Source organism: Garra rufa, chromosome 3, assembly GCF_049309525.1.
Source record: "Garra rufa chromosome 3, GarRuf1.0, whole genome shotgun sequence".
Taxonomy (NCBI): domain Eukaryota; kingdom Metazoa; phylum Chordata; class Actinopteri; order Cypriniformes; family Cyprinidae; genus Garra; species Garra rufa.
In genome coordinates, this window is record NC_133363.1 from 56,775,449 (window position 1) to 56,798,471 (window position 23,023).

The following is a 23,023-nucleotide window of genomic DNA, read 5'->3' on the forward strand; positions in this document are numbered from 1 at the left end:
TCAACAGGATTAAACCGCTAATACACGACAACACCTCATATACACTAAGATATTATATAAGTAACCCGTTCTGCTAATAAATTTACTTATACATTTGCATTCATATTTATATTAGAAATTAGGATTTATAATACAATTATTTCGTTTGATATTACTAAATATTAATTATAAACAATGCAATATTGAAAACATGGAACTTGTAACTAGACAAGTAAAAATAAAAAATAAAAATAAGCTTAATTAATAAGAGGGATCATACAAAATGTTTGTTATTGTTTATTTAGTATTGACCTGAATACGATATTCCACATAAAAGATGTTTACATATAGTCCACAAGAAAAAAATAATAGTTGAAAAATTACCCTGTTCAAAAGTTTACATCCTCTTGATTCTTAATACTGTGTTGTTACCTGAATTATCCACAGCTGTGTTTTTTGATAGTTGTTCATAAGTCCTGAACAGTTAAACTGCCCGCTGTTCTTTAGAAAAATCCTTCACGTCACACAAATTCTTTGCTTTTCCAGCATTTTTGTGTATTTGAACCCTTTCCAACAATGATTGTTATGATTTTGGGATTCAACCGGGGGTTAAAAACCTTTTGAATTTTGGTAAATTTAGTTTATTTTGTATTCTGGGACACATGCGATGACCTGTGGTAGCCTCTGAAGGACAGTACTAAATGAAAAATTATTATATTTACACAAAATAAAAAAAAATGCATGCATCTCCATTCTGTTCAAAAGTTTTCACCCTCCGACTCTTAATGTATAATTTTTCCACCTGAAGCACCAGTGAGCGTTTAAACCTTCTGTAATAGTTGCATATGAGACCCTCAGTTGGCCTCGGTGTGAAAAGATGGATCTCAAAATCATACAGTCATTGTTGGAAAGGGTTCAAATACACAAAAATGCTGGAAAATTAAAAACATTTGAGGGACCTGAAGTATTTCTCTGAAGAACAGCAGGCAGTTTAACCAGGGACTCATGAACAACTATCACTAAACAAAAAACAGCTGAGGATCATTCAGATAACAACACAGTATTAACAATCAAGGGGCTGTAAACTTTTGAACCAGGTCATTTTTATGGACTATATGTTAACATCTTTTATGTGAAATATCTTGTTCTGGTCAGTACTTACTAAACAATAACATGCATTTTGTATGATCCCTCTTGTTTTGGTTAAATAATTAACATTTTGCAGATTCTGAAAGAGGTATGTAAACCTTTAATCCTCAACTGTGTACATACTTAACCTACAGATAAACTGAATAAGAAATGCTCACATAATAAACAGCATATAAAATATCTGTCAGGATTGAATGTTTTTGACAGTAATGATTCAGCACGTGTTTTTGAGGATTACATAAATGATGTAACATTGTACAAACAGGGGGAAGTCATCTGGAAGTCCAGTTTTGTTGCAAAACAGGCCATGCCTAAAATATTTAGTTTCATTTTTGTAGTATTTTTGAGTGACATTTTAACCAGTTAGTCAAGGCACACAGTCACAGCCAGTCAGTAAACAGTTCAACTTTTCTCAATCAAACACATCCTTTATATAGTCAACGCACGCAACACTTCAACCTCAACAGGATGCTAGACCTCTCTTGGCAAAACATTTCCAGGTAGAAACCTTTATAAAGTGTCATGTATCTTTCAAGAACATCTCAACTTAACCTACACACACACACACACACACACACACACACACACACAAAACTACTACTACTAAAGCTTTCAGCATGACTGGAAACTATAAGTTATGATCTGACCTACAGGAAACACAATAAGTTCACAAAGGAAAATGCTGAAGTTTGCATAGATCTTTATTTTTTTGTATAATCTATAATTCGCATATTGACATCAATTAAATAAAAAGAAAAAAAGAGAGCAAAATAATCTTTAAATTACATGTAAATGACAATGCACCATATATAGTACAAAAATAGGCCTTATTTTTATATAGTTGTCCCGTCTCAGGTAGTCATACAAATGATTGGTGTTTTCTACTTGGGGATCTACATGCATCAGTTGACTCTTCAAATAAAGGTGAAAATAATCCTATGCTTCCAGAAGGTTCTCACACACACAAACACACACACACACACACACACACACACGAACACTCAAGCCCTTAAAGCGCAATGCAATCATCGCACAATCAGGGTGAAAACCTATTGCATGTGGCCTCGGTAAAAACTGTTGCCACGACACGAGTTTACACCACAACCGCTAAAATGTCATTCAACAGTTACTCAAAACTCTTTCTGTACTTGAATGGCCACATCTAATTCAAAACTGAAGCTAACCTCAATTTGAAAAAAGATTGTGTATTTTCAGGTTATGTTATCGCTCTAAGGCAAGCAGATTTTCATCCTGTGCTCTTTGGTCATGCCTTCACGCTCTTTAAGGCTTTCCAAAACAGCTGTAACACCAAATCATTACTGCAGGGGGCAGAACAGCCGTTTTATACGGTTTAGCTAAACAAAAGTGAAGAGAAAATATTCAAAAATACACTAGATTCAACTCAATGCTACTCAAATTCATTCCATGTAAATAAGCCGAAGACCTGTATATAAAGACATTTGTTTAGCTAAATAGTAATGCAGCTTCCACTTTCACTTGGTCAACAAATACACATTATTGTAAAGTCTCAATATTTAACAACTGTGAAACTGTAGGGTGTTGAAATGAAGATGTTCTAATAAAAATGCGCCTTGATGTATTCATTATAAACTGAAGAACCTGCAAGTAGTTTGTCAACTGGCCTTAGCTGTGTCCTTGTTTATGGTTTTGTAAGTGCTCACCAGTTGCCGGCAATCATTTCAATATGATACGATGAAGGAAGCTGGACTATCAGCACATCATCGCATGACTCTGTTGGGTCTCTATTGCATCGATTCCATAGATAGCATTGTCATTTCGTAAAGATACTGCATTAAACCAGCCTATGTAGATCATGAATATGAGATCAGATGAGCTGACAAGGCCAAGCGTAGCGTACTACTAACGACAAAAAGTAGTAAGCGAAGAAAATGACCTGATGAAATTACTTGAGCAGATAAAAATAAACAATCATCTATAAAACCCGGGTGATATGACAGCTGCTCTGGGTGAGGGAGGGTCATCACAGCCCTTTCTCTGATTTATTTCAAAAACACACCCATGCTGTGGAGAAGAACACCTTCTAACATCTATAAATAATGAACGGATGATCCCCATGAATATGACAATGTGGAAGCCAGGTCTTTTTAGGATAAGCCTACAGCTGGGAACTTTTCTAGTGTTTTAAAACCTTGACTGGAGGACAGATTTAGAAAGGAGAAGAGCTTAATGTTGCTGAGCTGGCTCGGAGGAACTCGCACGGAACGGTCAGAGAGCGCAGGGATACTGCTGTTCACAAATAAAATTAAACTATTTAGCATATTCACCTACTCATAATGTCATTGCAAACCTGCATGAGAACTTACTTTAAAGAAACAGAAAATACTTTTTTTTAGAATCAACAGAGCAATAAAAAAAGACAATAAAAGTGGTCTATAAAACCTGTGCACTATATTTGAAGTCTCAGTCATGTGTGAATTTCATGAGGAAAATGTTTAAATTTAAGTCACTATTTGCTAAAAACATTTGCGCTCACATATTGAGATTTGAGAACACTATGAAAAAGTTAATATATAATTATAATACAGTTAAGGTCAAAAGTTTACATACACCTTGCAGAATCTACAAAATGTTTTTTTTTTTTTTGTTTTTTTTAGTGAAAGCTATTCATGAGTTCCTTGTTTGTCCTGAACTGCCTGTTGTTATTTAGAAAAATCCATCAGGTCTCACAAATTTTCCCGCATTTATGTATTTGAACCCTTTCCAACATGACTGTATTATTTTGAGATCTTTTCACACTAAGGGCAACTGAGGGACACATATGCATCTATTACAGAAGGTTCAAACACTCACTGATGCTCCAGACGGATTATGGATTAAGAACTGGGGGGTGAACACTTTTTGAATTTAAAGATCAGGGTAAATTTAACTTATTTTGCCTTCTGGGGAACATGTAAGTATCTTATGTAGCTTCTGAAGAGCAGTCGTAAATTAAACAAACAAACAAAAAAAGATACTTCGGCAAAATAAGAAAAATGTACACATTTCATTATGTTCAAAAGTTTTCACCCCCTGGTTTTTAATGCATCGTTTTTCCTTCTGAAGCATCAGTGAGCGTTTGAACCTTCTGTAATAGTTGAAGTCTCTTAGTTGTCCTCAGTGTGAAAAGATGGATCTCAAAATCATACAGTCATTGTTGGAAAGGGTTCAAATACACAAAAATGCTGAAAAACCAAAGAATTTGTGGGACCTAAAGTTCAGGACAGACAAGGGACTCATGAACTACTATCAATAAACAACAACAACAAAAAAACAGTTTTGGATCATTCAGGTAACAACACAGTATTAAGAATCAAGTGTATGTAAACTTTTGAACGAGGTAATTTGAATAAATTCAACTATTATTTTTTCTTGTGGGTTATATGTAAACATATTTTATGCAAAAAATCTTATTCAGGTCAGTACTAAATAAAAAATAACATTTGCATTTTGTATGATCCCACTTAGTTATTTTGGTAAAATAATTGTAAATATTATAAACGTTTGACCTCAACTGTATGCATTATGGTGCATTTTTTTGTTTACATATATAAATGCAGGTTTGTAATGACATTAAAGTGAGCAAATGATGACAGAAGTTTTATCTTTTGGTGAACTATTCCTTTAAACCGCCTACTGTACATAAAACAACTATGAAATCAGCAATGTAGATGCTCTAGGGGGAGCAGTAAGCTCTTCAAACGTGTGTTCAAACACACTGCTCTGCTCTCCAACCGACCATGTAGAAATAGTGATATGTTCTTCTAAAAGGCTCCCTGCGCAAAGCCAGTGGATCTGACCCACTGCAGCACTGACTGACTTCATATAAACGTAGTTTACACACACACACACACACACACACACACACACACACACACACACACACACACACACACACACACACACACTTACTCATTCACTCAAAGAAAAGCTTTGTTTTTCTCATATGCAAATCTTGTTGTTTCTTAAAATCTCACTAGGCAAGAGGAAGAGACCAAACAATAATCATATTTATTGTAATTTCAGGGCAGCCCCACTACAATCGGCTCGCCCCCGTCGCTTGTGATTGGAAGCTTTCCACGTTGAGGCACCGAGAGGTCAACGCCCAGGTGAATCATGGCTCATAAAACTACAACAGGTGCGGGAAAACAAACCAAAACCCCCAAAAGTGAAATACGTTCAGACGAACCCCAGAAGGAAACAAAAAAAAGAGAGAGAGACAACAGTGCAGTAGAGGCTAGAGAGGAGAGAAATGTGGGCAAGAAGGGGTTAAAGAGCACTTTGTGTTTTGATGAAGGCAGTCCTCTCGTTGCGGATCTCAAATTCCTCGTTTTCAGATTCGGAATTGCCCTCGTCCTCCTGCCAAACGCTCGGGATGCCTTTGTAGGCAACCGCAGTGCGGTTAAAACCTAACCCGACCAGTAAGCCGGATCCCGGACCAGCTTCGGCAGAGAGCAGTTTTCTCTGCTTACGCGTGTGCATCTGCAAGAAGCTGAACACGGCTACGAACGTTACCACGATGAAGGCACAGCTGAGCACGGCCACGGTCACAGGCAGGCGAGAGGCGAGATCTGGATGGAGTTTGACGGACGAGCGGTCGCCCAGCGTCTGAAACAGTCCGCCGTCAGGAGACTCCCGCAGGATCTGGTTCAGGTGCAGACAGGTGCCGGTGACGCCGTCCAGGTGGCTGTGAGGCGGGCAGGAGAGGCAGTTCTGAGGGCCCGTGCCGCTGCAGGTGAGGCAGACGGGGTTGCAGGGCAGGCAGGCGGGACGGAGGACGGGCATCACCTCGTTGTTTGCGGGGGTGACGGAACGGGTGCCTGCGATGTAACCGGCTGGACAGTCTCTCACACAGCCCTTGTCGAAAAGGTAGAAACCGGGGTTGCACTCTGCATGAGGAAGAAACAAGATTCAGTTTAGGTTTAAAAATTCTAGATTGAATACGAGCTAAACTGTATTGCTGATTTCCACACACTGTTATTTTGCTAGTAGTAAAAATATACGATGCCATTCAAAAGTTTGAGATCAGTAATTTTTTGAATGTTTTTAACAAATTCTCTTATGCTCATCAAGGCTGCATTCACTTGATCAAATTGCTGATTTCCACACACTGCAAAAAATGCTTTTCTTACTTAGATTTTTTGTCTTGTTTCCAGCCAAAATATCAAAACATTCTTAAATCAAGAAGGATTTTCTAGACAAGTAAAAATTGTCTTGTTTTCAGAAAAAAATTGTAAAAATGAAGTGAGTTTTCGCTTAAAACAAGCAAAATAATTTGCCAATGGGGTAAACAAAATAATCTTATTTCAAGCAGACAACTAGATTTTGCTTACCGCATTGGCAGATTATTTTGCTAGTAGTTAAAATATACACTGCCATTGAAAAGTTTGACATCAGTAATGTTTTAAATGTTTATTCTCTTATGCTCATCAAGGCTGCATTCACTTGATCAAATTGCTGATTTCCACACACTGCAAAAATGCTTTTCTTAGATTTTTTTTTCTTGTTTCTAGCCCAAATATCTAAAAATTCTTAAATCAAGAAGGATTTTCTAGACAAGTAAAAATGATAGTCTTGTTTTCAGAAAACAATAAGTAAAACTGAAGTGAGTTTTTGCTTAAAACAAGCTAAATAATCTGCCAGTAAGCAAAATAATCTTATTTCAAGCAGACAACTAGATTATTTTTCTTACCACATTGGCAGATTATTTTGCTTGTTTAAAGCACTTAGTTTTAACTTCTTTTTTCTAAAAACAAGACAATATTTTTTATTTGTCTAGAAAATCCTTTGTTTTAAGAATTTTTTGATATTTTGGCTTGAAACAAGACAAAAAAAATCTAAGTAAGAAAAGCATTTTTGCAGTGCAGAAATCAATTTGACACTTTTTTTTATAACCAAAAACTATGTTTACACTTGGATGGACATCCATGACACCAGCATTCCTGAGGATTTCAAGGCAGAAATGCAAAGCTTGTAATTTTTTTGAAGGGCGGTTTAAAGTACATTCAGAGAACAGAAATGTTTTGTAGTGTAACATGCTATACTCCATCTAAAATAGCATTTTATTAATAATCTGTTTATCACCTCATCACTAACTGAGGTAACTACATAAAATATTAATAAATCAATAGAAATAACATTTAATATAATGTCACAATAGGACTTATTGTAGAAATTATATATATAGTATTTAAAAATATTTATTTATTTATTTATTTATTTATGACAGCACAAGGCCATTTTAACAAATTAGTTTTTTCAAGGCTGCATTTACTTGATCAAAAATACGGGAAAAAAATGTGAAATTGTGAAATATTATTACAGTTTAAAATAATGGTTTACTATTTCAATACATTTTTAAATTTAATTTATTCCTGTGATGCAAGGCTGAATTTTCATCAGCCATTTCTCCAGTCTTCAGTGTCCCATGAACCTTGAGAAATCATTCCAATATGCTTTTTTATTACTTTTATTACCAATGATGGAAAAATTGTGCTGCTTAATATTTTTTGGAACCTCTGATTCTTTTGTCAGGATTCCTCGATGAATAATTTTTTTTTAAAGAACAGCATTTATTTTATAATGCTTATAATATTACTATTACTTTTTGTCAATTTAACACATCCTTAGTGAATAAAAGTATTAATTTCTTTCAAAAAAGAGTAAGAATATTTTTTTTAAAAGGTAGTTTATATTGTAACAAAATATTTCTATTTTAAATAAATGCTGTTTTTTCTACTTTTTATTTATTAAACATTCCTGAAAAAAATCATCACAGGTTCCAACTAAATATTAAGCAGCACAACTGTTTCCAACATTGATAATAAATCAGAATATTAGAATGTTTCCTGAACACTTATTTAACATTAAAATAATCTCTCACAACATTACTGATTTTTCTGCATTTTTGATCAAATAAATGCAGCCTTGATGAGATAAGAAACTTCTTTAAAAAAACATTAAAAATCATACTGATTCCAAACCTTTGAACAGTTGTGTATATTTTTGAATAGTGAAAAACTTCAAAGAGATGCCTTAAAAAAACGTAACAAAACAATAATAATAATTAGTATTATTATTATAAGTAAATTAAAATATTAATCTAAAAATACTGATGCTGATAAAAAGAAAAGGAAAACCAAGCGTATCTCTAAAAGTTTTGCGGCTATACCTTTTATACAGTGTGCAAACCTATTTTTATATTTATTGTCTGACTCTGTGTTCTTTCACTGTCTTATTTATTTATGGCGGGTTTTGCTTTGTTTTTCGAACAAAAAAAAATATTTCATGGTAAATCGACATTATGCCACAAACGCTTTTTGCTAGAGCTTAATTTGTATTGAACCCATAACATCCTTTAAATAGGACGCAGAGTTGGGCAGCTTGTGTGTGTGAAGTGTGATAGAGTAAATGAGTCTGCCTGAGGACTGAAGCTAAACATTGCAATGCTTTGCACTGCTTAGGCTTATTTACACCTCAAACGCTGCCTGCCAAGCCAATAAGAAATACGATCCAGGAAATTCAGGTCTTTTCAAAAGCGCTACCTCTTTAAGGACCCAGATTTGCCTGATGTGAGAAGCACTTCTGGAATAATTACTAAACCACCCAAGTCAGCATCTTCTGATGACTGCAAAGGCTCATCAACTAAAAGGCGTTTTTTCAGCACAAAATCCCTTTTTATGGGTTGGTAGGGCATGTTGGGTTGCTGTGGTAACAGTGCTGTGGAGGTCAGATTAGGAATAACATGCAGTCCATCACACGAGGACAGTAGAATAAAGAAATTCTCCATTAAACCCGTGAGACTTGTACACGAGTAAGGCAACCTGATATATACAAAGGGCTTTTGCTAATACAAACAATGCACATATTCAAAGAACTGTCTAAAAGACAGTGTTGTAAAACCTAATATTGTTTAAAGAATTTTATTAACTGAAATAAAATAAGAAATAAACATTAGACGAACAGCTAAAATTTATATAAAAAAAAAAATTATAAAAAAGAAATTGGAAATGCTACCTTGGCTAAAATCACTAAAACAAAACTAATAATAATAAAAAAAAAGTATTAAACCTAAATAAAAATACCCCCCCCCCAAAAAAAAAAAAAAAAATTACTAAAACTTAAAATAAAAATGGAAAATATAAAAATGGAAGCTAATTCAAAATATTACTTTTTTTTTTACAAAATTACTACAACTTAAAATAAATTTAAAATGAAAACTGAAAATATATGAATTCGAGCCAATGCAAAATGAATTAATATTACTTTTTGTAAAATAACTAAAACTAAAGTTGAAGATTCAAAAATACAAAATATCAATAAATAGGGCAATAATATAATGCTAAAAGCTGTTTAACTGTGGTAAAATTGCTGCAAGTTAGAGCCTCCTCTAATGTAACAAAACAAAATAAACCTAGTGTATATAGAATTGCTAAAAAAAAGACACATTACAAAAGCACTTAAAATTACTAAAACCTAAAATAAAAATGGAAAATATAAAAATTAAAGCTAATTCAAAATATTAATAAACATTTTTTTTTTACAAAATTACTACAATTCAAAATAAACAAAAAGAAAAATATAAGAAAATGAAAGCCAATTTAAAATATAAATGTATTATTATTGTTATGTTTTGTACAAAATTACTACAACTTAAATGAAAAATAAAAAATATATGATAATATATGAATACAAGCTAATGCAAAATTCATGTTACTTTTTAAAAATTACTAAAACTAAAGCTACAACTGAAAATATAAAAATAAAAGATTCAAAAATCCAAAATATCAATAAATTCAAAAACAAAAATTCAATAAAAATACAAATGTTAATGAATACTGCAATACTGTATAATTAATATTTAAAAACACTGCTAAAAGCTGTGGTAAAACTGCTGTAAAAGCCCCCTGTAAAGTAACAAAACAAAAATAAAAATAAACTAAACCAATATAGGCATACAAAAAAAAAATTAAAGGTGTATATATATTTTATTGAAACTATTTGTAATTTTTTTAATTGTTTGAATATTGACCAATTCATTAAGATGTTTTAAGATGTTTAATTTGGCTATTTTTAACCACATAAACGGCACATCTGCGTATCCAGCCCACCCTACATCTGTTCACTAACCGCCTGATACATATTGTACACAAAAGTGCCAAGTGCTAGCCGAAAATTAGTAGTTTGGCTAGCATTACGCAACTTCCTTGAGTCTGAGTGCACCAGTCCACCTGGAAATAAAGTCCTCCTCCCGAGCTGTCACAAAGAGTGCTTTTATGAAATGTCCTGTCCAAGCTGGTGCATTATTGTTGTATCAACAATAACAGATAAATGTTCGAGTTTAAGTGGCCACTTTTCAGCCAGAATAAGATGCCAAGCTGCACTGCACTCTTCAAAAAATAAAAGTTTTTTTTATTGCAATCTGTGACTCCATGAAGAACCTTTAACATCCTTGGAATCTATCCATTGCACAATAGTTTCTTTAGACTGTTAAAACATTCTTCACACTAAAAAAAAAACAAAACCTTCTTCGTATATGGTTCATACAGGTACTGAACAATGAAATAACAGGACTTTCAAAGACTACTTTTTGGATTTTCATGGACTTTAGTAAGAGACCTCACTTATCAAACAATGTCTTATCTTTCCAAAAAAATAAATAAATAAACATAAATAGAAAAATGTAAATTAATTTGTGTTTTCTGCTAGCTAAATTTCGCATACAAAAACATAAATATTTATTTATTCAAAGTTGATCTGACAAGTTGACAGTACATGGAAACTATCTAAAGAAACTAATAAAACTACTTAGTAACCTTACATATGTGACCCTGGACCACAAAACCAGTCTTAAGTCGCTGGGGTATATTTGTAGCAATAGCCAAAAATACATTGAATGGGTCAAAATTATTGATTTTTCTTTTATGCCAAAAATCATTAGGAAATTAAATAAAGATCATGCTCCATGAAGATTTTTTGCAAAATTCCTGCTATAAATATATCAAAATGTAATTTTTGATTAGTAATATGCATTGTTAAGAACAACTTTAAAGGTGATTTTCTCAGTATTTTGATTTTTTTGCAACCTCAGATTCCAGATTTTCAAATAGATGCATCTCGGCCAAATATTGTCCTATCCTAACAAAACATATATCAATAGAAAGCTTATTTATTTATCTCAGTTTTGTACAATTTAAACTTATGACTGGTTTTGTGGTCCAGGGTCACATATTTGTAGTAAAACTGTACAGTAAAAATTGCACTTTACTATAGTTATTACACTTTTACTTTTTTCTTAATTTGTATTTGTGACCCTGGACCACAAAACCAGTCATAAGGTTAAATTTTACAAAACTGAGATATATACATCATATGAAAGCTCAATAAATAAGCTTTCTATTGATGTATGGTTTGTTAAGATAGGACAACATTTGGTCGAGATACACCTTTAAAGTTGTCCAAATTAAGTTCTTATCAATGCATATTACTAATCAAAAATTACATTTTGATAGGTTTACAGTAGGAATTTTACAAAAAATCTTCATGGAACATGATCTTTACTTAATTTCCTAATGATTTTTGACATAAAAGAAAAATCAATAATTTTGACCCATACAATGTATTTTTGGCTATTGCTACAAATATACCCCAGCGACTTAAGACTGGTTTTGTGGTCCAGGGTCACATTTGCGTACACTTTAAGAAAGGATTATTGCGAAATCAACTATATCACAGTACACAAAAAAGAGGTGAAGACCATATTTCCGGCATTCATAATGAAATCCTTTTTGCATGGTGTTAATTCAGAGGTGGACAGGAGAGCAACTGATGTCCAGTGGAGGAGGCAGAGGACAGAAAAAGGAAAAAGCTGATGAAAGGAGGAAAGCTGCTGAAAGAATAGTGGCAGGGTCAGCTTGTGTGTGTGCGAGGAGGTAAGAATGAGCTGGCAATGAGTGTCCACAGAGAGGGGGCACGGCCGCAGGCTAAACTGGACAGCTGCCTTGAACAAGGCTGCCAATGCAGCTGGCACTGTGAACTAATTCCAGGATGGAGTTATGAACACACAATTTAACAGCTAAGACATGACCAGCACAGCACACTCCACACAAGCAAAAGGGACCTATAAAAACAGCTGCAAGCTGTATAGATTTAGTTTAAGCTTGCAATTAGTGGGGAGATTATCAGGGTCACATTTACAATGTTATTTATAAATCAATAAAGGAAACATTTGGTAAAACCATAGAATAATGGTTCAACCGATTGGAGTTGAAAGATTTTTTTCAAGTGCTCCCTAAAGCTGCATTCATTTGACTATAAACTCGGTTCTGTGAAATTTAAAACAACTGTTTTCTATATTAATATATTTTAAAATGTAATTTAGACCTGTGATGCAAAGCTGAATTTTCAGCACTACTTACTAAAACTTAAATTAAAATAAAAATGGAAAATATAAAAATGAAAGCTAACTCAAGATATTAATAGTTCTTTTTTTGTTTGTTTTTACAAAACTCCTACAACTTAATATACATTTAAAATGAACAGAAAATATATGAATACAAGTGAGTTCAAAATGAATAAATATTGCTTTTTACAAAATTGCTACAACTAAAGTTAAAACTGAAAATATATATAAAAAAATATTAAAAAAAAAATATCAATAAACACTTTGATAATATATAAATATTAAAATAACACTGCTAAAAGTGGTTTAACTGTGGTAAAATTGCTGTAAGTCAGAGCCTCCTGTAATGTAACAAAACAAAAATAAAACTAAACTTAACCAATATAGAAATACTTAAAAAGGATATGCATGTACACTGTCGATTAAAAGTTTGGGATCAGTAAAACTTGTAATGTTTTTTTTTAAAGAAGTATCATATGCTCAAAGCATTTATTTGATTAAACATACTGGAAAAAAACTGTAATATTGCAAAATGTTATTACATCATAAAATAGCGGTTTCTATTTTAATTTTCTTTAAAATATAATTTATTCCTGTGATGCAAAGCTGAATTTTCATCAGCCATTACTCCAGTCTTAAGTGTCACATGATCCTTCAGAAATCATTATAATATGCTGATTTATTACTTTTATCTTCAATGTTGGCAACAGTTGTGCTGCCAAATATTTTTTTGGAACCTGCTATACTTTTTTCAGGATTCACTGATGAATAAAATGTTAAAAAGAACAGCATATATTCAAAATATAAATCTTTTCTAACAAAATACGTCTTTTGTATCACTTTATATTAATTTAACACATCCTTGTTGAATAAAAGTATTAATTCCTTTCAAAAAAGAAATAATAAAAAATTTACTGACCACAAACATCTGAAGGGTAGTGTATATTATTAGAAAATATTTCTATTTCAAATAAATGCTGTTCTTTTTAACTATCAAATATTCAAATATTTCACAGGTTCCAAAAAAAAAAAAAAATTAAGCAGCACAACTGTTTCCAACATTTTAAAATAAATCTGCATATTGTAATGATTTCTGAAGCATTATAAATCTTACCGATTGAAAAACTTTTGAACGGCAGTGTAATTACACAATGATAAACATTTCAAACAGTAGTGTGCTTCACTGTTGTTACATGACACTACATGACATGATTAATTCAGAACAAATATGGCTATTTTGCAGCTGAAAACAGCTTGAGTTACTGAGGGCAGACAGTAAATGCCACTAGTTGTTGACAGGGGGCGCACTTTCACCATCATTTACTCTAACACTTACCTGTGCAACTCTGATTGAGGTCGTATGTTTTGCAGTGGCTGGAGTCTGCTGCTGAAGGGCTGGATGAACCAGAAGCTGTGCCATAGAGAACCAGCGTGAACTGAGTCAGAGTGCCTAAAATGGACAGACAGAGAGAGAGATTCAATATCTGACTCATGTACACAAGAAACTGAAAAAATAAGGACAGTTGCCAGTTATCAATCATTATGTCTGTGTTCATTCTGTAATCTCAATCAGTAGACTGTTTAATACTGTATGCACAGTTATTCAGACAGAAGATGCTGTCAACTGATATATACAAGATGCAACAACAGCTTTTTTAATTTGACATAATGTCTGATTGTGCATTTTCACATATACATCTTAGCTCATTTTGTGCCCACTAACACAAATGTGACCCTGGACCACAAAACCATAAGTAGCATGGATATATTTGTAGCAATAGCCAAAAATACATTGTATGGGTCAAAATGATTTTTCTTTCGTGCAAAAAAATCACTAGGGTATCAAGTAAAGATCATGTTCAATGAAGATATGTTGTACAGTCGTGGCCAAAAGTTTTGAGAATTACATAAATATTGGAAATTGGAAAAGTTGCTGCTTAAGTTTTTATAATAGCAATTTGCATATACTCCAGAATGTTATGAAGAGTGATCAGATGAATTGCATAGTCCTTCTTTGCCATGAAAATGAACTTAATCCCGAAAAAAAAACTTTCCACTGCATTGTTAAGAAGGCTTCAAGAAAGTCCAGCAAGCGCCAGGATCGTCTCCTAAAGAGGATTCAGCTGCGGGATCGGAGTGCCACCAGTGCAGAGCTTGCTCAGGAATGGCAGCAGGCAGGTGTGAGCGCATCTGAACGCACAGTGAGGCCAAGACTTTTGAAAGATGGCCTGGTGTCAAGAAGGGCAGCAAAGAAGCCACTTCTCTCCAAAAAAAAAAAAAATCAGGGACAGATTGATCTTCTGCAAAAAGTATAGCGAATGTACTGCTGAGGACTGGGGCAAAGTCATATTCTCCGATGAAGCCTCTTTCCGATTGTTTGGCATCTGGAAAAAGGCTTGTCCGGAGAAGAAAAGGTGAGCGCTACCATCAGTCCTGTGTCATGCCAACAGTAAAGCATCCTGAGACCATTCATGTGTGGGGTTGCTCCTCATCCAAGGGAGTGGGCTCACTCACAATTTGCCCAAAAACAGCCATGAATAAAGAATGGTACCAAAACACCCTCCAACAGCAACTTCTTCCAACAATCCAACAACAGTTTGGTGAAGAACAATGCATTTTCCAGCACGATGGAGCACCGTGCCATAAGGCAAAAGTGATAACTAAGTGGCTCAGGGACCAAAACGTTGAAATTTTGGGTCCATGGCCTGGAAACTCCCCAGATCTTAATCCCATTGAGAACTTGTGGTCAATCCTCAAGAAGCGGATGGACAAACAAAACCCCACTAATTCTGACAAACTCCAAGAATTGATTATGAAAGAATGGGTTGCTATCAGTCAGGATTTGGCCCAGAAGTTGATTGAGAGCATGTCCAGTCGAATTGCAGCGGTCCTGAAAAAGAAGGGCCAACACTGCAAATACTGACTCTTTGCATAAATGTCATGTAACTGTCGATAAAAGCCTTTGAAACGTATGAAGTGCTTGTAATTATATTTCAGTACATCACAGAAACAACTGAAACAACGATCTAAAAGCAGTTGAGCAGCAAACTTTGTGAAAACTAATATTTGTGTCATTCTCAAATCTTTTGGCCACGACTGTACATTTCCTATCGTCAATATATCAAAACTTAATTTTTCATTAGTAATATGCATTGCTAAGAACTTAATTTGGAAAACTTTAAAGGCGATTTTCTCAATATTTCAAATCTCAGATTTTCAAATTGTGTCCTATCCTAACAAACCATACATCAATCAAAGCTTATTTATATTGTAAATGTGACTAGTTTTGTGGTCCAGGGTCACAAATCATTCAGAAAGTACAAGTTTGACCTTCATCGCACCCTGTAACAGCACACGAAACATCTGAACACAGACTTCTTGTCATCATCGTTCAGTAACTGTACTGCCGCACCGCTTCGACACGCATTCGATAAATGGGACACTTTGTCTCTATAGTCCAATAAAGTCAGTAGCACTGTAAATTCTTCAAGCAACAAAGAGAAATGGACTAGGTAATGCACCGGACGAATGGTCCATTCAATCCAGACATAAAGCAGTTGTGTTAGCGTCTGAGCAGGACAAATGAATGGGCTTTGGCTGGAAGTCCTTTTTATATTTACAGTGTTCAGGGGCGGTTGGTGAGTGCGATAGTGGGAGAGGGAGGAAAATCTTAGTCCTCTGATTTACTTAGCTAGATTTAATTAATCAGATTTACTGCAGGGTGTGGTGAAGAAAGACAAATTGACTGTGACATAAAAGAGGAAGAAAACAGGATTGGGCAAATCAAGCGGATTTAGAGAGAAGATACTCTACATTTCTGTGAAGTGCAAAGCAGAGCACTGGGAGACATAAAAGAGACTGTTTTTCGGATCACAATCAATATTGGGTTCTTTTTAATCATTTTCAGATAGTTCATCTTTTAATTTATGATCTAATTATATTTCTATTTTTTATGCTCTTATCATTTTGTTTTATTTTTATTATAATTTTTGTTAATTTTATTGGATCACAATCAATGACTTTTTAATCATTTTTTAAGTCATAGGTTGTTTTATTTTTTTATTAGCATTTTATTTTCCTTTTATTTTCTATTACCATTTTTGTTTTCCCTTTTTTATTACTATTTTTGTTTGTAATTTATTATGCATTTTATTATCTATTATCATATTTTTTATTGTGCTTTAAGGGGAGACACTGTAGGCAAAAATGCTTTTTTTCATGCACCTATAAAGTTTTTTTATAGTGTTTTTTTAACTAGTGGAAAAAAACCCCCATCTATTTGTGTCAATAGAGTTCAATTACAATGCATATTTTTAAAGGCTGTTTTCTCAAAATGATTTTTTCTTTAGACTGAGCCATAAATCTCCACTTCAGTAACACTTACACACACCAAACTTTACATTTTTATTCTTGTCTATATCCTGAAGGTTTTTACAGAGGGATTTGTTCATATATGTGACCCTGGACCACAAAACCAGTCATAAGGTTAAATTTGACAAAACTGACATTTATACATCATATGAAAGCTCAATAAATAAGCTTTCTATTGATGTATGGTTTGTTAGGATAGGACAATATTTGGCTGAGATACATCTATTTGAAATCAGAAATCTGAGGATGCAAAAAAATCAAAAAGACTGAGAAAATCACCTTTAAAGTTGTCCAAATTAGGTTCTGAATTACAAATCAAAAATTATATTTTGATATGTTTACAGTAGGAATTTTACAAAAAATCTTCATGGAACATGAACTTTACTTAATTTCTTAATGATTTTTGGCATAAAAGAAAAATCTAAAATTTTGACCCATGCAATGTATTTTTGGCAATTGCTACAAATATACCCCAGCGACTTAAGACTGGTTTTGTGGTCCAGGGTCACATATGATTTGCTTGATTTTATACATTTTATTCCTGCCTGTTCTAAGTTTTTTTCTGAATTATAGCGTGATGAAAAGAGATACCCCAAACTGAAGCTAAGCAGGGTTGAGCCTGGTCAGTACCTGGATGGGAGACCTCCTGGGAAAACTAGGTTGCTGTTGGAAGAGGTGTTAGTGAGGCCAGCAGGGGGTGCTCACCCTGTGGTCTATGTGGGTCCTAATGCCCCAGTATAAGTGACGGGGACACTATACTGTAAAAAGCACCGTCCTTCGGATGAGACGTTAAACTGAGGTCCTGACTCTCTGTGGTCACAAAAAAAATCCCATGGCACTTCTCGTAAAGAGTAGGGGTGTAACCCCGGTGTCCTGGCCAAATTCCCTCTACTGGCCCTAGTCAATCATGGCCTTCTAATAATACCCTTTCATTGAATTGGCTATTTCACTCTCTTCTCTCCACCTGTAGCTGGTGTGTGGTGAGCGCACTGGCGCCGTTGTACTGTGGCTGTCGACGCATCATCTAAGTGGATGCTGCACACTGGTGGTGGTTGAGGAGAGATCCCCCATATGATTGTAAAGTGCTTTGGTTGTATGGCAATACACAATTAAAGCACTATATAAATGCATCATTCATTCATTCAAACTCCTTCTGTAAAAACTTTTGACTGTAATATGTAAAAAAATAAAATATCAAACAAGAATTTTGAAACTGACTTCATCCAGTGTTTAGATTTTTGTACTAGAAATGTATGCAAATTAGTGCATATTTCATTAAATAATGCCTCATTTGCATATTTAAACCTGACATTTTAAAAAACTTGATACAAAGTAAGGTGATTAAGGTAAGTCATTTTTTTTACCCTATTCACCTGCAGTGTCTTGCATTCATTTAATCATTACTTGTGTGATATTTTTATAGTAGTTTTGCTGTTTTTATATTAGTAGAGAAGTACAAGTCAAGAAAGATTGAGTATAATATCAGGGAAAGAGACTCAGAATGGCATCAGGATACATTGGAGGTCCAAATATGTTGGATTTGAACCTGCATATCCTGCGACACGTCATAAACCAAAAAAAAACTCTGCAAAATGAATGGACGTGCTGTTACCATAGTCGCTGGTTCCAGCCACGTTCTCGATCTCCAGCGTCCATTCTCCACGAGGGTCCTCATCCCAGGAGTGGGTGGTCATGAAAGCCCAGTCATTGAAGCCCTCAGAGGAGTAATCGTGAGGTCTGAGAGCGAAAGAGACAGAAAATGTCACACTCAACTGATTCAGCTATACTCTGAGTATTATGAGTGTGGATATATCCCTTTCAGTGCCTAACCTGGGTGCCAGAAGCGTGGAACGGGTGCCCTGTGGGCTGATCAGGTAGATGGCCAGGTTTCCTCTGCGGTTGTAGGACAGGGTGAGCCGGGCTTGAGCGTGCTCTAATGAGCTCACAAAGTTGTCCGTCCCAGCACATGCATCCACACTCTTGTTGATGACCAAATGACTCCCAATATTCCTAAAAAGAGGAAAGAAGTGTTTGTGAACTGACAGTTGAAAAGAACCACAATGAAAAGATTACTTCTTAATACAAGTAATTTAAAAAAAAGGTTTGGGGTCTGTATGATTTAAAGGATTACTCCACTTTCAGAGTAAAAATTTCCTGATCATTACTTATCCCCACGTCATCCAAGATCTTCATGTCTTTCTTCAGCTTAAGAAATTAGGTTTTTTGAAGAAAACATTCCAGGATTTTTCTCCATATAGTGGACTTTAATGGTGCTCAGCAGATTAAAGGTTAAAAATGCAGTTTCAATGCAGCTTCAAAGGGCTCTAAACAATCCCAGCCGAGGAAGAAAGGTGTTATCTAGCGAAACAATCTGTATTTTTCTTTTAAAAAATGAATATTTCCACATTTTTTAACCACAAATGCTCGTCTTTGTCTAGCTCTGCGATGTACCTGCGTACTCTGTGCTTACTGTTCAAAACAGTTAGGGCATGTCAAAAAACTCCCATATCATTTTATCCTCCAACTTCAAAATCGCTGTTTTTTTCTAAAGGGTGTTTGACCCTCTGTGCATGTTTACTTTGTAGACACTGGGTCAGTACTTCTACAGCGATGTAGTATGATTTTAAAGTTGGAGGAGAAAATGAGATGGGAGTTTATCGACATACAGTACCCTAACTGTATTGAACCAGAGTGCACAGATTATGCATCACAAGAGCTAGACAAGATGAGCATTAGAGGTTAAAAGTATATAAATAGTAATTTTTTTTAGAAAATAACCGATTTTTTTATTAGATAAGACCCTTATTCCTTGTATTCCTTACTCGATTGTGTAGAGCCCTTTGAAGCTGAACTAAAAATGAATTTTTAAACTTTAATCTGTTGAGGACTATTGAAGTCCACTATATGGAGAGTCTTTTAATGTTTACCAAGGCTGCATTTACACTGCCCTCCAAAAGTTGGGAAACACCTCTGGCAAAGTGTGGTTTTGAACGATATCAGCATAGTGTGAATCATCCTTGGGCAATCCTTCAGGAGGCTTGGAGTAATATATCAAGTCAATGTTTGAATAAACTGACAGCTCGGATGGCCAGATTATGCAGAGCTGTAATAGCTGCTAATGGTGGATATTTTGATGAATCAAAAATTTAAGATTTTCCTATGTATAAACTGTATATGTAATAAAATATGTTTTATGCTGTCCCTTATCAGTGCAAAATTATCACAAATTAAAAAGGATTCATGCCAATATTGTCCAAAACCCCACTTTTCTAGGGCATTTCCAAACTTTTGGAGGGCCGTGTATTTAATAAAAAATACTGTAAAAACGGTAATATTGTGAAATAATATTACAGTTTAAAACAACTGCTTTCTGTCTTAATATATTTTAAAATGTAATTTATTCCTGTGATGCAAAGCTGAATTTTCAGCATCATTCCTCCAGTCTTCACTGTCACATGATCCTTGAGAAATCATGTTGATTTGCTGCTCAAGAAATATATTTTTATTATAAAAGTTAAAATACAAACTATGATGCATTTTTTCAGCATTCTTTGTTAAATAAAAAAAAAGTTTTTTTTTTTGTAACAACGTAAAGGTGTTCCATGTCACTTTTAATTAATGTTATACATCCTTGCTGAAAATCCTACTGAACTTTTGTAAGTTTAGTGTAAGACCATCAAAATATTCCCTACTAAAAACCACAATCTAGCAGAAAACACAATCTTAAGTCTAGATATGGTTCAGATCCTCCTTTAATGTGCCATTTATCATCCGCCAGCTGAAAATTGTTAGTTCATCTGTTTATAAAAGCAACAGCACACATTTTAAAATGGCAAATTACCCCAGAGTTTCTCAAAAGAAAGCATTATTTTTAGCATAAATCTTTATGGAATTTCCTAACACTGTTTGAACAAATAGGTAATTATTTCCCAAACTTACTACACCAGAAGATGATATGTTAAACAAAGCAATGTTATGAAAGCATTACTGTGTTTACGGTGTATATAGTTGATGCATCAAATTGCCATTTAACAGCTTTTAGTAAAAATGAACATTAAACCGTATATCAAACTTAAACACTTAAAAAGGATAGTTCACCCAAAAATTAAAATTCTGTCATTAATTACTCACCCTCATGTCGTTCCAAACCCGTACGACCTTCATTCATCTTTGGAGCACAAATTAAGATATTTTTGATGATATTTTGAGCTTTCTGACCCTAAACAGCAATGTAACTACCACGTTCAATAAGGGTGAGTAATTAATAGCAGAATTTTCATTTTTGGTGAACTATCCCTTTAAGTGTGCAAAACACATTTCTGGTCCAACAGAAAGGTTCAGCCAGGTCAAGACCTGTGCCACCAGTGACCGCTACAGGAGCCGGTAGGCTTTTGGCACTCTAAACCCAATCCTATAAGGAGCTTAGAGCAGCCTGGCCTTGCTCACCAGAGACAGGGTTAGACTGGAAGAAAAGCTTAAATCAAAAGAGAGAACGACAGGCTACAGCTCTGACAAGTCCATGAGAAATGAAGCGTAACTCCCTCCTTGTGCTGTAACGGCACAGCGCGTGCAAGACTTCAAGTCAGAGATGTTGCGAGCGAAAAATGAAGAAAAATACAGCAGAGATGGAAGTGAGGCAGCCCGTAATCACTTCGCTCTGTGACTTCTGCAACCAGCATGTTAAATTGGGCTTTGCTCCAAAAACCCTTGATCTTTCCATAACGTTGGTGAACCATAAAGGATGACTGGAGGAAGGGATAAAAAGAGGGTGAGTTTTTAGAGAGCGAGACATGATATGCTGGGAGAGAGGACGAGAACGGTGGAGAGGTACTTTGAGGGTCCGTCTGGAGTTCCAAGATGTCAGCGGTGATGAAAGCGTGGCAAACATGGATGTAACAAGCTTATCTGCAAGTCATTACTTCCTTTAAACATGCTCTGTAGGCAGCGGAGATGCCTCATGCACTGAAGCATGATTCAAGTTGCGCAGAACTAAATTTAAATATGATAGACCGTCAAAAGTGGTCTCGCTCCCACCTCGTTTCCTATTCCTGGTTCCTCTCGCACTCCATGACCTTTTTAGCAACACTAAATTTAAAACATTCTAATTTTGTGCACCAAAGCTGCTAAGTTTGCCAGTTGGTTAAAAAAATCTATTAAGACTGCAGTTTCTTCTAAATAGTTCACATAAAATTGAAAATTCTTTCATCATTTACACTACCATACAAAGGTTTTTGAACAGTAAGATTTTTAATGTTCTTTTAAAGACTTCTGCTCACCAAGCATGCATTTATTTGACTCAAAGTACAGCAAAAGCAGTAAAATTGTGAAATATCTTTGCTATTTAAAATAACTGTTTTCTATTTGAATATATTTTTAATGTAATTTATTCCTGTGATTTTAAAGCTGAATTTTTAGCATTATTACTCCAGTCACATGATCCTTCAGAAATCATTCTAAAATTTTGATTATTATTATTATTATTATTATGTTGAAAACAGCAGAGTAGATTTTTTTCAGGTTTCTCTGATTAATAGAAAGTTCAGAAAAAATAAAAGCATTTATCTAAAATAGAAATATTTTGAAACAATGTCTTTAGCATCACTTTTACTCAATTTAAAGCATCCTTGCTAAATAAAAGTATTAATTTCTATAATTCCCCCCCCCCCCCCAATAAAAAAAAATAAAATAAATTATACAGACTCCAAGCTTTTGAATGGTATAATGTATAATGTTACCAAAAAATCATTAAAATCAGCACATTAGAATGATTTCTAAAGGATCATGTGACACTGAAGACTGGAGGAATGATGCTAAAAATGTAGCTTTGATCACAGGAATAAATTACATTTGAAAAGGTATTAAAATGGAAAATTAGCTATTTTGAATTGTAATAATATTTCACAATATTACAGTTTTTACTGTACTTTAGATCAAATAAATGCAGGCTTGTTGAGCAGAAGAGACTTCTTTACAAAACATAAAAATCTTACCGTTCCAAAACTTTTGACTGATAGATTATTTTTCTCTCCAATTTTTTTAAATAATAAATTTCATTTATATATATATATATTTTTTTATAATTTTCAATAATAATATTAAAATTAA

At 34.3% G+C, this 23,023-nt stretch overlaps 1 protein-coding gene across 1 annotated transcript in view; it reads right to left on the bottom strand.

Moving 5' to 3' along the window:
* Positions 1–5,134: 5,134 nt before the first annotated feature.
* furina (furin (paired basic amino acid cleaving enzyme) a) overlaps positions 5,135–23,023 on the bottom strand; it is an 84,445-nt gene continuing 66,556 nt past the window's right edge. The window contains exons 11-14 of the mRNA XM_073836425.1: positions 18,749–18,928; positions 18,531–18,655; positions 13,884–13,997; positions 5,135–6,035 (exon numbers count right to left, since the gene is read on the bottom strand). Of these exons, the coding sequence (XP_073692526.1) occupies positions 5,416–6,035; positions 13,884–13,997; positions 18,531–18,655; positions 18,749–18,928 (1,039 nt within the window). The 3' untranslated portion in view covers positions 5,135–5,415. The remainder of the gene's footprint in view (positions 6,036–13,883; positions 13,998–18,530; positions 18,656–18,748; positions 18,929–23,023) is intronic.